Source organism: Lytechinus variegatus, chromosome 1, assembly GCF_018143015.1.
Source record: "Lytechinus variegatus isolate NC3 chromosome 1, Lvar_3.0, whole genome shotgun sequence".
Taxonomy (NCBI): domain Eukaryota; kingdom Metazoa; phylum Echinodermata; class Echinoidea; order Temnopleuroida; family Toxopneustidae; genus Lytechinus; species Lytechinus variegatus.
This window is the reverse complement of record NC_054740.1, coordinates 22,404,235-22,419,647: the sequence shown is the minus strand read 5'-3', so window position 1 is coordinate 22,419,647 and position 15,413 is coordinate 22,404,235. Positions and strand designations below refer to the sequence as shown.

Below are 15,413 nucleotides of genomic sequence, written 5' to 3'. Positions count from 1 at the left end.
ACTATACTGAAGGTATAATAAAAATGTCGTCTGTTGTCCGTCCGTCACAAATCTAATGACATATAACTCCGCAACCCTATGTTGCTTTTCAACCAAACTTGGATGGTAGATGGACTTGGGGGACTTGCATGTTATGCTTCAGTCTGAGGTCACATGGTAAGGTCAAAGGTCATTTTCAGGTCAACATTAAAGTTTACGTGCAATACTCTCTTACGACACCTACCTCCGCAACCGTAAGTCACTTTTCAACCAACCTTGGAAGATAGATGGACTTGAGAGACCTGCATGTCATGCTGCAGGCGGAGGTCACATGGTAAGGTCAAAGGTAATTTTCAGGTCAATATTAAAGTTTGCATGCAAGACTCTCTTATGACGCCTAACTCCGCAACTGTAAGTCATTTTTCAACCAAACTTGGATGGATGGTAGATGGACTTGAGGGACCTGCATGTTATGCTGCAGTAGGAGGTCACATGGTAAGGTCAAAGGTCATTTTCAGGTCAACGTTAAAGTTTACATGCAAGACTCTTATGACACCTAACTCCACAACCGAAAGTCACTTGTCAACCAAACTTGGATGGTGGATGGACTTAGGGGATCTGCATGTTATGCTGCAGTCGGAGGTCACATGGTAAGGTCAAAGGTCATTAACAGGTCAGTTTTAACTTACCTGCGAAGCAGAATGAGCCTATAGGTGCTGCGTTTCCAACTGCGGCGTCAACACCAAATCTTAACCGAAGGTTAAGTTTTTGAAATGACAGCATAACTTAGAAAGTATAAGGTCCTAGTTCATGAAACTTGACCATAAGGTTAATCAAGTATTACTGAATATCCTGCTTGAGTTTTGAGTCACATGACCAAGGTCAAAGGTCATTTACGGTCAATGAGCTTAGACCATTTTGGGGAATCAACATCACAATCTTTACCTAGTGTTAAGTTTTAGAAATGTCATCGTAACTTAGAAAATGTATGGACCTAGTTCTTGAAACTTGGACATAAAAATAATCAAGTATTGCTGAACAACCTGCTTGAGTTTTGAGTCACATGACCAAGGTCAAGGGTCATTTAGGGTCAATGAACTTTGGCCATGTTGGGAGTTATTTGTTGAATTACCTTCATAACTTTGAAAGTTTATGGATCTGAGTCATTAAACTGGGACATAAGAGTAACCAAGTATCACTTAACATCTTGTGCGAGTTTCAGGTTACATGACCTTCCAGAGTGTATAGATATAGTGTATAAAATGTGGATATAGGGGTAATCAAGTATCACTGACAAGTTTTAGTTCAAGTTCAATGTCTTTATTTCCATATCAGTAAAAATCAAATTCATATTTACAACACATAACATTATAAATGCATTTCTAGTCATTAAATATTTACATACATAAAGAGAGCAGAAAAAAATTGCATTTCATAATTCATGTACAATTATAATATAGTAGATGAGGAAAAAGGGGGGAACTAAAAAGCGAAGCTTGTGGGTTAAATGTTCCCCCCAGCAACAAAAATTTAGTAGATTGTGTACACAAAGAAGATGATTAAAAAAAAGTATAAACAGAGAAACTAAGCAAAAACAAACACATCCACACCACACAGTCAATCACACAGGCATGGGGGGGGGGAGGTATTTGTGCCTAGACAATTGTGCCTGGAACAAGTCACTCAAAAATTTGTAAATGAAAAAAAAAGTTTAAAGTGGACCAACCACAAAGAGAGAGAGAGAAAAATATGTATATGTATATACATATTTAGTGACTATAAGTGGATAGCAAGCTTGATTTACATTTTTGTTTAAAACAGTTTAAATAGCTGCACGATGTAACATTCACATTCAGAGTTTTATGTCACATGATCAAGGTAAAATGTCAATTAATGTAGTATTGTATCTTTATATATGAATGGTGTATTTTGTGAATAATTATTTTAGAGTAGTTTTCAAAGTCAGCACTGCTGCTATACTGAATCGCGTGCTGCAGGCGAGACCACCAGAGGCATTCCACTTGTTAAAAAATCCATTCAAATGTTTACCCTCTTACATGTAGGTCTCAAAGCGGCCCTATTAATTCAGAAGTGGTATCGCCGTTACCAAGCTCGTTTGGAGGCAAGGAGACGGTGCACATGGAGGATATTCCAGAGTATAGAATATGCTGGTGAACAAGATCAGCTCAAGGTTAGTTGCAAGGCATAGCCATCTCATGCCATGTAAAAATACTGGTGAAAAAGATCAGGTCAAGGTTAGTCGCAAGGCATAGCCATCTAATGCCATGTAAAAATACTGGTGAACAAGATCAGGTCAAGGTTAGTTGCAAGGCATAGCCATTTTATGCCATGTAAAAATACTGGTGAAGAAGATCAGGTCAAGGTTATTGCAAGGCATAGCCATCTCATGCCATGTAAATATACTGGTGAACAAGATCAGGTCAAGGTTAGTTGCAAGGCATAGCCATCTCATGCCATGTAAAAATACTGGTGAACAAGATCAGGTCAAGGTTAGTTGCAAGGCATATCCATTTTATGCCATGTAAAAATACTGGTGAACAAGATCAGGTCAAGGTTAGTTGCAAGGCCGTGGGCCGAGCGATCAAAAGTGCTTTAGTTTTTAGCTCATCCGGCCCGAAAGGCAAGATGAGCTTATGCCGTGGCGTGTCGTCCGTCGTCTGTCGTCCATCCACAATTCCAAAATGCTACTACTTCGCCATTTCAAGTCCGATTTCAATTCTGTTTGCTTTATATGATAGCACTAGGTGGGAGATTCAAAAATTCTACACAGAATTTTGAAATTTATTAAATTTGCTAATTTATGCGCATTTTTCGAAATCCACAAAAAATGCTTCTTTATTTGTAGACAGATTTTGAATTATTTGCTTCCATCTGGTAGAGCTTCATGAGGTTCACCAAACTTCTGCACAGAATTTTGAAATTTTGACTAGAACAATTTTTATGCTAATTAATGCGAAATTAATTTATGCAAAATTTTGAAAAATTCTCATAAAATGCTTCTTCTTGATTTGTTGAAGTGGCGGTCTCCAAAAGATATTTCAACAAAGTTATAATATGGATTGAGGTGGGGTACATTCGTCATGATTCATGTGCCAGAGCTTCATTAAATCAGTAACCTGCAAAGCAATGTCTCCTGTAAATTTTCCAAGAGAAACATATTAGAAACAAATAAACAAAATTAATAGTGTTTTACCGATACCGTAATGCATTTTGCCCGTATATACCATAGATTACGGTGTGGCAGATACACCAACAAAAGCGATACGAGAAGCCGATGGAAGCTATTGTGTTGAGATTGTGTTATATCGATTGACATACCATTGATCGCTTTTTGGCCGATTCGTGAGTGTGACTGTGACATAGAGGTTGTTTTGGTCTCGTTTTAGCGCAATATCACGTCATACATTTTGACATATTTGCCCTCTTTCTAAGCAAATTAAGACACTAATACTGTCATGAAGCATATCAGTGTTTTTCGCTAATATATTCTCTTTCATGTAGAATGGTGACATTGTGTATTAGTTGCTGTTATTTATAAAACAGTTTAGGATTCATCAAAAAAATACTCTGTTTTAAATTGTAATTTGCATAATTTATGTAAATTAGGTAATAATAAACAAGGATATCCCAATCATTTTATGTCAATTTTCTTCCCTTTCTTACCCTAAGTCTTTATTTCCAATTTTAGGGCAGTTCTGGTTAAATATACAGTGCGTATCAAAAAAAAGTTTACACTTAGAAATAATCCTGTAAAATTATATTTGTAATATTCTGAAGATTTTTCCACATTTTAACATTGGTACAGATCCATTTAAGCAAATGACGATATAACTGTCAAAAATATTTCCGCTTGAGTGAGCACCACTCACTTTTGAAAAGTTAGTGAAAAATGATTTTCGCAGAACTTTGAAATAGTTATACGAAGAAAGGTAGATCTTAGTCATGAAGAAAAAGTGGAATTTAGCTCGTAACATTGATTTGAAGATATATTTTACCTTTTTTAACTTGTTTCCTTGCCCTAAACACTTCGAAGAGTGGATTGCGCCCCACCCCACTTCCCCACACACTGAGGCTATCGTGACGATATTTGCTTTACACTGAGCTGTGATTTACATGAAATGGCGTAGGCTTGATTTCCATTTTCTTAATCATTGCCAAGCTTCGGAAAAGTGTGGAGATACAACTATCAAATGAAAAATGAAATGTAAACCTACTTTAAATGATAAAATTTTAGTGAAAAATGCTGGAGATGTCTGATATAAACTTTTGTTCAGATTCAGTTGTGTCCTCAGATCCAGCTGGGACAAAAAGGGTAAAGTTTGTGCTTACTAAGTGTTGAAATTTCAATTTGGGTGGCAAAATTATTACTAAATGCTTGAATGTATCCGTTTTATTTCAATTGACTAAAAGAGCAAAGGAATAGTATGAGAAATGTTGTGCAGGATAAGTTTGATTTCACCCTTTCCCCTTGACACAGCCTGAAAACAAGCATTTCTGCGCAAACAGATTTCTGCGAGCTTTACAAAAATGGACAGTGCTCCCTCAAGTGTAACATTCTGTCAAAACTTTAATTTCATTGAATAGATGAGACCCAAACCCAAGATCATATGTGAAAAAATTACCCACATGCTGTATACTTTTTAATTCCCAGGTTTTTTTCAAAGTGTAAACTTTTTTTTGATACGCACTGTATATTCTTAAACACTTGTTTTCACTATATCGACCTAATATGCAAATTTATGCAAATTACTTGCTGATTTGCATAGATACAGCGTGTCTCTTTGGATGAAACATTTTCTTTTGAATCAAGGAACATTTGTGCCAAGTGGGACATTTGTACTAAAAAATGCAGCGTTCAACCTCTTAACAAGTCTACTAGAAACTAACCTTCTAATATACCCTACCGTTACTAGGACTAACTGTAAAATTTCTATAAAGTAATTCAAAGAATTTCAATAACAGATGAGTGCATAAAGCAACATATTTTTAATAACAAAACACTTCCTGTGCATCTGTACACCTACAATCATCAGTATTGATTATGTATGACACCTGTATGAAAATGCTTTAACCTATAGGTGGTTTAAGACCGCCTCGAAGTTCGTCAGTTCCAGGTATTCTCTGATCGGGAAATTTACCCCGATCAGAAAATACCAGGTATTTTGGTAATGTGAAAGCAACTACGCGTAATATCCCCGAAAGAAAATACCCGCTAAATAGTAGGTACTTGGCGAAATTACAAGAACTTTCGCGGGGATTTTTCCAAGGTCTCAGATATTTTGGCGATGTGAAAGCAAATTACGGGAACTTTTTAGCCCAGCGTGTCGTTGGGTGCGGCGCCGTGGGTGGCTGCTGGGCTAGTGATTTTGAATCTCTCGCCTTGCCTGCTTATCAGACCATACTGCGCATGCTCGTAACTTCAGGAACTTATCCCGAAGGGGTATGTTTCAGGGCGGTGTGAATGCAGGAATAATTAATGGGTATTTTTCAGCCTAAAAATTTCTTGTAATTTAACGGGGATTCTTGTGATTGAGGCGGTTTGAAACCACCTTAATACGAAATATTTCTAACACTTGAACAAAATATGGCATCCACCTGATCTTGTACTCTAAGGGGGGATATTAAACGTTTCCAATGTTTGCTTTTGAAATATCAAAAAAATATGTACATTTTTAGCTACTTAGGTTTACATATTCACAACACGAACTATCTTTATCAACTTAGAACATGAGTTTAATAAAAGGAATGAAATTCAGTAAATTACTTCCCTGACACACACAAACATTCTGGTGGTAATTTCGTTGGATTCTGTTGAAAATCATTTTGAGATCATTACCACAATTTTTTTTTTCTTTAACAGGCTTGCTTGAAAATGATTATAAGTTTAAAAATGAGACATCTACACATATATGTTGTACCTTCTATATATATGCAGGGACATGTTTTACAACAATCAAGGGAATACATTGTCTCTACTATCATGATAGAAACAAGCTGTCATGCCTTCCATTTATACATGTAACAGATGAATTTATTAACAAGATGAGATTCGAGGATAGTATTTTCTGATTACCCTCTAATAACTATAGGGACGGCCTTGTGTTTTGTTTGTCACCTTTGAAACACAATAAACCCTCACTGAATTGAAAGGCAATAGCTTTTCAGTGTCAGAGTGAGCCAATTAATTAAGCTTTGTGTAGTAGGCTTTATTATAGTGATGAGTAGTTCATTCTGTAGAAAGACATGGTCATTTTCAAATAAAAATGAACATTAGGCTGAAAATTAAAACATTACCAAAAGTCAGTAGGCTTCAATGTTTATTTAAACGACATACATGTAGACATCTTGAAATATATTTTTCCATTTCAATTACATCAAATTATTCATTGTGTATTGAAATACAGTGAATTTAGTGCGAGGAAAATTTAATGTTACAAAATGTTGTTTTTTGCATTGAAATCCATTTATTGCCTATCACCATACAAAATTTCTATTAGAAGAGTACTTGTTGGTGAAATACAGGTATGACTGGTATGACTTGAACATTCTCTGTCTTCATTCACCAATGTTATTCTTTGTTTTACTCTCGGCAAAGGAAAGGCTAATGACTTGTAGTTGTAGGTACCTTACTGTGCTGTGACTTTCTGCAAGAATCAGATATCCCCTACAGAAATTTAAGCGTGCCGCTTGCTAGTAACTAGCATGCGACTAGTAGGGTGCTCGCTTAATAAGCGAGTGCATGCTAGCGAACAGTCCCTGCTCGCTAAAAGATCGCTTAACTATTACTCTGCACGCATATTACATGCTTATTAAGCTAGCCGCATGCTAGTTACTAGCATGCCGCAAGCTTGCATAAGCTAGTCGCACGCTTTCCGCAAGCTTGAAAATTTCTGTAGGGGATATGCATCTTTCACCTCAAGGATTTCCCAGGATTGCCCATGGTTTGGTTTATGATGAAATGTGATAATTAAGAATGAAAAGCCGCTTGCAAGATTCTTGCTGAAAGTCGCAGCTCTGGATGAAATTAGTTGCAGCAATAAATAATGCACTTAATCAGTTGTCAATCCAAATGTTTTAGTTCTTAGTAACATAAAACATTTTAACAAACCTAATTTCATATAATAAAAGAACTACCGGTAGTTAGGATATGACATCATCAGCCCACCTAATGAATAATAAGACATGCCTAGAACTGTTTCACCGGAATAATGAAAATCTTAGAAATTCAACAATAACTTTGTTATTGTTGTTTGATCAAATTTTCAGCATTATGCTCAGTGAATTTTTCTCTATTCATTGAGATATTTATATCTCCAGCCTGGACCATTCCTTTTTGGCACTCTACTTTTCTGCCTAGTCTCATCTTGAGATGTGCTGAATATCTCACATGTACCACAGGGTATGCAGTGTCCCTCGTGATAGCAAATGTAATTAGCCAATCACATTAATTACAATACATACACCTGATGAAGTTTTGATGTGATGTTTAAACATGCCCCAATATAAATAAGAATTTTGCAAAGAGCCAAATGCAATTTTATAATAACAAAAGAATAAGAAAAATTGTTGTAAAAAAGGTAACAAATGGATCATGCAAATTTTGGAACGTTTCCAATTTGCATGCTAAATTTAATAGCTGCCAAACCGTGTGACTTGTTTTTTCTGTAATAATTTTTGAAACGTGTGATTACAATTTACATGCAACCATAAAAAGCAATAGAAGTCAAATCAGTGTATGGCAATCACTGATTTAAGCAAATTGTTACTGACAGACATTGCCACTTTTCCCAATGAAAGTGACACACCGGAGAAATTAGGCTTGACTAAATTATAATAATAATAGCTTTATTTATATAACACTTTTTGCCTGAGGAAAAAAGCATTGCTATTATTACCCCAGCTTTAGCTCGAGCTACCAGTTTGTCAACAGCTCTCAGTAAATTCAAGGAATTCATCCTCCCAGGTACCACCATGCATTTTCACATAGAAGATTATCCTTTGTTCATGATGGGGGGACATCTATTGTTGCTTCCCCTCCCCCCCATTAAAAAGGTATTCCTCTACTCTGACGCCCATGCCACCATGGCTAGGATTTGAACCCATGACCCTCTGAAAGGCATGGTCAGAACCACTAAGCCATTATGCACTCACATATGAGTTGGGCTTGGGGACCATGAAACCCAAAAATATTCATGCTTATAAGAAAAAAATAGGATAAGAAGAAAGGAAGGAAATGGAAAAGGGTAAAATGTGATATTGTTATCTTCTTGATTTTATGTCCCCTTCAAGGTGCATTACACCACTGGAGTCTACAAGAGGCTAGCCTTGTGACTATGCCTTGTGACTTGGCTATGTATATTCTTTGTCAAGTACTGGCTGAACCCGGGGGGGGGGGGGGGGGGGGGGGGGGGGGGCAGTATGTATTGCTGTACACACACGTTTAAAGGGGTGTTTTTGTCTCACCTGAGAAGCAGAGTGAGACTATAGGCGCCGCTTTCCGACGGCGGCGGCGTCAACACCAAATCTTAACCAAAGGTTAAGTTTTTCAAATGACAGCATAACTTGAAGTACATGTATATGTACTTTATGAACCTAGTTCATAAAACTTGGCCATTAAGGGGTATTTGTAGAATTACCATCATAACTTTAAAATATTATGGATCTGATTCATGAAACTTGGACATAAGAGTAATCAAATATCGCTGAACATCCTGTGAGAGTTTCAGGTCACATGACCAAGGTCAAAGGTCAATGAACTTTGGCCATAATGGGAGTATCTGTGGAATTACCATCATAACTTTGAAAGTGTATAGATCTGATTCATGAAACTTGGACATAAGATTAATAAAGTATCACTGAACATCCTGTGCGAGTTTCAGGTCACATGACCAAGGTCAAAGGTCATGTGAGGTCAACAAACTTTGGCCAAGTTGGGGGTATTTGTTGAATTACCATCATAACTTTGAATGTTTATTGGTCTAGTTCATTAGACTTGGACATAAGAGTAATCAAGTATCGCTGAACATCCTGCCTGAGATTTGTGTCACATGACCAAGGTCAAAGGTCATTTAGGGTCAATGAACTTTGGCCAATTTGGGGGTATGTATAAATAGAATTACCATCATAACTTTAAAAGTTTATGGATCTGATTCATGAAACTTGGACATAAGAGTAATCAAGTATCACTGAATATCCTGTGTGAATTTCAGGTCACATGACCAACATCATAGGTCAATGAACTTTGGCCATGGGGGGGGGTATCTGTTGAATTACCATCATAACTTTGAAAGTTTATAGATCTGATTCATGACACTTGGACATAAGAATATTAAAATCCAAGTATCACTGAACATCTTGTGCGAGTTTCATGTCACATGACCTTTCAGAATTTATAGATATAGTGTATAAAATGTGGATATAGGGTTAATCAAGTATCACCGACAAGTTTTAGGTCACATGATCAAGGTCAAATATCAATGAACGGAGTGTTTTTTGTGATTATTTTATAGTAGTTTTCAAAGTCTGCAATGCTGCTATATTGAATCGCATGATGCAGTTGAGACTACCAGAGGCATTCCACTTGTTTAAGTATTGGCCGCATGTGCACCTTTTAAGGGTATCAAAAACACTGATTTAAAAAAAAAGGGGTAGTTGTGAAAGACTGGTCAATGGTCAATCGCAAGGTCAAATGTATTTAAAATTTTAAGGTATTTTTTTTTCAATACTAGCCAAACGTTTTTAGGGTATATTTTTGCCCCAAAGTGTTTTCTCCGGGGTCATATTCTGGCAACAACTTGTTTAGGGCCCAAAATGTGTAAATAAAGCCCGCGAAAAATTTGTTTAGGGGGTTATTTGTACACAGAGAAAAAATCGTTAGGGGGTGTTTGGAGATAATTTGGACACGCATGAGTACAGCAATACATTTGACTGCCCCCCCCCGCTGCAAAGTCTTGTTACATTTGTGGGCATTATTACATTTGTAGGTGTAACAGGGCACAAGATATCCTTTTTTTATATTTAATTCAACAGATGAAGAAAGATTGAAGCTTTGCCAAAGATTTAAACAGGCTTATAAGGGAATCATTTTAGTCTCATACAGCACCATACACTGCATCTTTTCCAGATTCCCAATGGGTTGATTTGTGTTCTAATCAGTTTTTGTTAAAATGCCATAATTCCAATATATTTTTTTGTAGGGAGGTGTAACATTCATGATCTGACAGTATATCTGAGTTAGAAAATAAAATCAACCATAAAACAAAGAGCAATTTTTCATGGAGCTCTTCATTTATTATAATATTTTTATTCGTAATAATTATTAACAGATAGGATTTTGTGTCATCACAGTCAAAGAAATATGAGAATGAGGCTTTTTGTCAGAAGGATAATCTTGGTTTTTAAATGTTTGATGAATTGATGCATTTGGTAACCTTGACAACTGCTATGCCTTGAAAACACTTGATATATCATGCCTTGCTTTAGTACAAGAAATGGAAGAGAGAAAGAGGGAGAATGTCTACTTTGGTACAACTGCTTTATGTGCTGCCAAACTACTTGTATGAAACTAGCTGCCTCTTATCAGGTTTATGATTGTTAAACATGCTAACAAATGCTCTGACTTTAAATTTCATTTTTTTTCTACTATAAACAAAAGTTTTGATGTAAATAATTATGTACCTTAATATTTTTTTGCAATTTCCATTTCCCATATAAAAAGTAAAGATATATGGTTTGTGTATTGCGCAATATCCAGCTTCAGCTTGTGAGGTGCTCAAGGTGCTTCTATATGTTATCCCGGCTCGTAGACGGGTCAATATACAACCAAAAATACCTCTACCCGGAACTAATTGCAACAAATGATTTAACGGCTTTGTTTTACTATTTGACGACTTTGTTTTACTATTTGACCTCGGGAGTAACATACTAAAAATCTACCAGAATCCACATCAGGGAAAGAGGTTATTTTCAAGATGGCATCCAAGATGGCCGCCATTCACTGAAAATGGATACAACTGACTCATAATCCTCCCTAGAATCCTATTTTGATTCATATTCCATTGTCTAGGGGGTAAAAAACTGTTGATACAAGCTAGAGTAAATTATAAGCCATCCAGTGTACCTGGCAAATCCAAGATGGCGCCCAAAGTGGCTGCCGTAGTCTGAAAATCCACAATTCATCTAAGTTGGTTTAATTTGGTTTTTATTCAATGGTTTAAGGATGAAGTATTACATTGGAACAAGTAGCGGCAAGGACAGCCAGTCCCCTACAGAAATTTAAGCATGCCGCTTGCTAGTAACTAGCATGCGACTAGCAGGGCGCTCGCTTAATAAGTGAGTGCATGCTAGCAAACAGTCCCTGCTCGCTAAAAGATCGCTTAACTATTACTCTGCACGCATATTACACGCTTATTAAGCTAGCCGCATGCTAGTTACTAGCATGCCGCAAGCTTGCACAAGCTAGTCGCACGCTTTCCGCAAGCTTGAAAATTTCTGTAGGGGGTGGTCTGGTGTGTCAAAAAATCCAAGATGGTGTCCAAAAATCCAAAATGGCTTCCACAAATTGAATTTAAAATGCAGAACAGATCACTTTAGAAAAGTGCAATACCATATATTTCATTGATTTACTAAATTCTAAATAAATTTTTACTTTCATACCCTTCAAATCAACTCAAATTTTTGCCATTGTTTAAGTCTCCATTTCAGTCCAATTGATATTTGAATTTTTAATTGTCTAATATTCATCACTTTTTAATATTTTTTTTTTGGTTCTATTTTAATATATCTAATTAATCTTTATGTACACTTGCTCTTTAAATGTATTCATTATATATGTACATTGTAAATTGTTTGCTTTTATCCATGACTTGTGAACGTTTTATTGTAAACATGTTAATTTCAGCCTTATGGCTTTGTAACATGTATTGTTTTTATACGAAATAAATCATGATTTAATTGAATTGAACTGTTGATAATTAAAATGGACATAGTTCATTTCATATCCACCTGGGACATAATGATTTTGGTGTCTAGACCATGTTTTCAATGGTCAAATAAGACATTGGGACAAGAAACAAGGACAGTCAGTGGTTCATTATGTTCAAAATTCAAGATGGCTTCCAAAATGGAGTCTACAATTGTTGTTGCTACTCAAAAATGAACGACATATACTTTTTTTACACAGGATTTTCTTAGCCCCGGACTATCGCTAACCCCGTACTCTCCTTAACCCCGTACTATTTTTTTTTCCTTTTCACACATGCCAAATTGTTATTGACTAGTGGTTTTTGTCGATCATTCGTAGTACAAGTACTTCACTCGTACACTTTTTACACACGCTAGAATTTCCTTAACCCCGTACTATAGGTGGGGCTAAATTGCCATTTAGCCCCACCTATAGTACGGGGTTAATCTTAACATGCCAAGCACACTACTAACCCAATGCCACAGTGCTAATCCGATGCTAATCCCCTGTGCCAGCCCCAAAACCCCCCTGTGCCACATTGATTTTGGGATCGCGAGTCGTATTCACTCCTTTCAATAGTCATGATTACAATTGCTTGTAACTCTCTTAAGATTAGGTTATCCACAAAATATTGTGTAGTAAAGTTGTAGGAAATTTCATACCCCTTATAATGATGTCCTCATTATATGGATTGGTTATTATCTTTACCACTAAAATATGAGTTGTATCAAGTAGTTCCATTTTGTGGAGTGTTTTGTATGGATCAAAAAACCTAGGTCTTTTCCCTCTCAGAGGCGGAGCCATATCTTGTAAAAATGTAGAAATACTCGAAAAGTCGAATGTAAACCGCGTAAGTTAATCTATCAGAAAGCAGAGTTCGCACGGCACACAATAGTGTTAATTACGGCGTGCATGCGATGCGCAATACAATGCAAAACGGCGTAACAATGATTGTAATTCCGAATGTGCGCAGTCATGCACGAAGCAGGCGAGGGTAGGAAACAATGCAAGCACAAAGCAATCAATAGTAGGCGTGCGAGCACGAGTGTGGCATGTTATAGCAGGATATGTAGCGTGCACGAAGCACTCAATGAGTTAAGCTTAGCCCACTTTCGTTTTACACTAGCGATCTTAACCCCGTACTATCGCTCTTAGCACCGTAATTGCTGGGATAACTCTGCTTTTTTGCAGGGCCAAATAATCCCGTAATAAAGGTGGGGTTAGCCCACTTTGCAAAAATGCTGTGTAAAAAGAAAGTGGGCTAAGCTTAACCCCGTACTATAGGTGGGGCTAAATGGCAATTTAGCCCCACCTATAGTACGGGGTTAAGGAAATTTTAGCCTGTGTAAAAAGGGTAATAGTTTAATCAATATCCAGAAATATGATTTTTGTGTCTATACCATGGTTAAATGGGTCAAATAATACATTGAGGCAAGTTACAAAGTCTGTGGTCTGGTTTTTGCAAAAATCTGCGATAGATTCCAAAAATTGATTATGAAATGGCTGCTAATACTTAAAGCGGACATAGCTCATTACATTTTGGCTTGGGAGATGTGAATTTGATGTCTAAACCACAGGTTTTATGGGTCGAAAAATATATTAGGACAAGTTACAAGGACAGTCAGTGGTCTGTCATGTCCAAAATGGAAGATGGCTTCCAAAAATTGATCATTCAAAATAGGCTGCTGAAGTGCTGATACTTAAAGGGATAGTCCAGGCTGAAAGTATAGCTTAAAGACCCTGACTGGTGTAAAAACAATCATGTATTAAAAGAAAGGCAATGATTCATACAATACAAATATACCAAAAATATTCTATACATCTCCTTCCATTTTAAGAAATATTAGATAAAAATCAAAGAAACTGCTCCTCCAAAGTACGCTTCGATTGAGCACCCCACGTCGCCTGGAAAGGATGACGTCATGTTGTGTCTGGAGGGTTGCGATTCCATAGATTTGTGTACAAAAGCATTCGGTATTTTCTTCCATTTCTATATTATGAATCCAATATTTTTTTCCGTTTTCAGATGAAAATGGCACTCACAATTATTCACTGTTGAAATTGATGGAAACCTACAACTATTCACTGCCTTTTTTGTGACTTCTTTGTTTGGCTCTTATTGGGCCTAAATTGCTATGTCAGGAAAAGTTGTGATACATAATCTGAATGCAGATAGATTTGAAATCTACGCCAAATAAGCAGGAAATAAAATATGGCAAAAACTAGTTCAAACCTGTAGATTTCATAATTTAAGCATGTAGGAAAAAATATATGTGATATCACTCTGTGATGGAAGTGAAGAAAATGAAATGCGTAATCTGGAAAGCAAAAAAATAACCCAGTTTTTCTGTGTACAAACCTATGGAATCGCGACGCTTCTTACACAACGTGACGTCACGGTCTCGAGGCATTTGAAAAGCACAATAAAGCCTATTTTCTAAGCCGGGTTCGAAGCCCGATAATTGGAATATTCTTAAGCAAAATACTCAGCTGGGAAGGGTGAAAATGAATAAAGCTCACAATGCTGTATTTAGTAGCTTATAAGCTTCGATTGGTATATAATTTGTCAATTTCATTTTTGGGTCCGGTCTGGGTCGTTGCTGATTGGGGAATTGATGAACGCTATTCACGATAAAGTTGACTTTCGCATGCGTTCGGTACAATCGCGATGTGTTTATGTTTTGACCAAGGCGGAAATGGAATGCGAATTGCATTATGGACTGAAAGTCATGAATAAATTAACCCAAATCCAATCCAGAGTGCGTCTGCACCTACGAATTAGCGCGATAATTTGTAAATAGCGCGCTATTTTGCAAATAAACCCGAGTTGACTTGGGATTGCAATCTCGAGATTAATCCTACGAACTAGCGCGATAATTGCATCTGCATTACAAACAACCTCGAGATTTTTCAGATCGGGATAATTTGCCGGATCAGAAATAGCGCGCTAATTTGAAAACTCGGGATGGTGCAGACGGCCCTTATAACTACTTTTTTCATATCACATGTATTTCCATATGTCAAAGAGACCCTTTTACCATAGAGCTAGCTCCATGCTTTTACAGTGCTTTATCATCTCCCGTCTTTCACAAGTATTCCATCCATAATGAACATTCCGTTTTCGTGAAGATCATATTGATCTGAATGAACATGGTATTAGTAATCATGATGGCGAGAATAAGGACAGACCACCTAATTCGTCCGCATGACGAATTAAAATCTAGTTTATTATTTATTTTTATTTTCCCACCTTTTCTTGTTAGCAGAAAATCTCCAAATCTACAACATCAATTATCTTCAAAATATCATCAGATATGGGGACTTATCATGTGATGTGTATAAAGCAAGTTCAAGGTCAAAAGGTCATCATGACGTCATCTAGACGCCATTTTGTAGAATCACATTATCAATCATATCTTCAATATCAATTATCAAAAATTAATATTTACAT

At 36.7% G+C, this 15,413-nt stretch overlaps 1 protein-coding gene across 2 annotated transcripts in view; it reads left to right on the top strand.

The window, feature by feature from the left end:
* LOC121409406 (serine/threonine-protein phosphatase with EF-hands 2-like) overlaps positions 1-15,413 on the top strand; it is a 78,652-nt gene that overhangs the window by 12,027 nt on the left and 51,212 nt on the right. For both annotated transcript variants that reach the window (XM_041601347.1, XM_041601353.1), the window contains exon 3: positions 2,043-2,170. In XM_041601347.1, the coding sequence (XP_041457281.1) occupies positions 2,043-2,170 (128 nt within the window). The remainder of the gene's footprint in view (positions 1-2,042; positions 2,171-15,413) is intronic.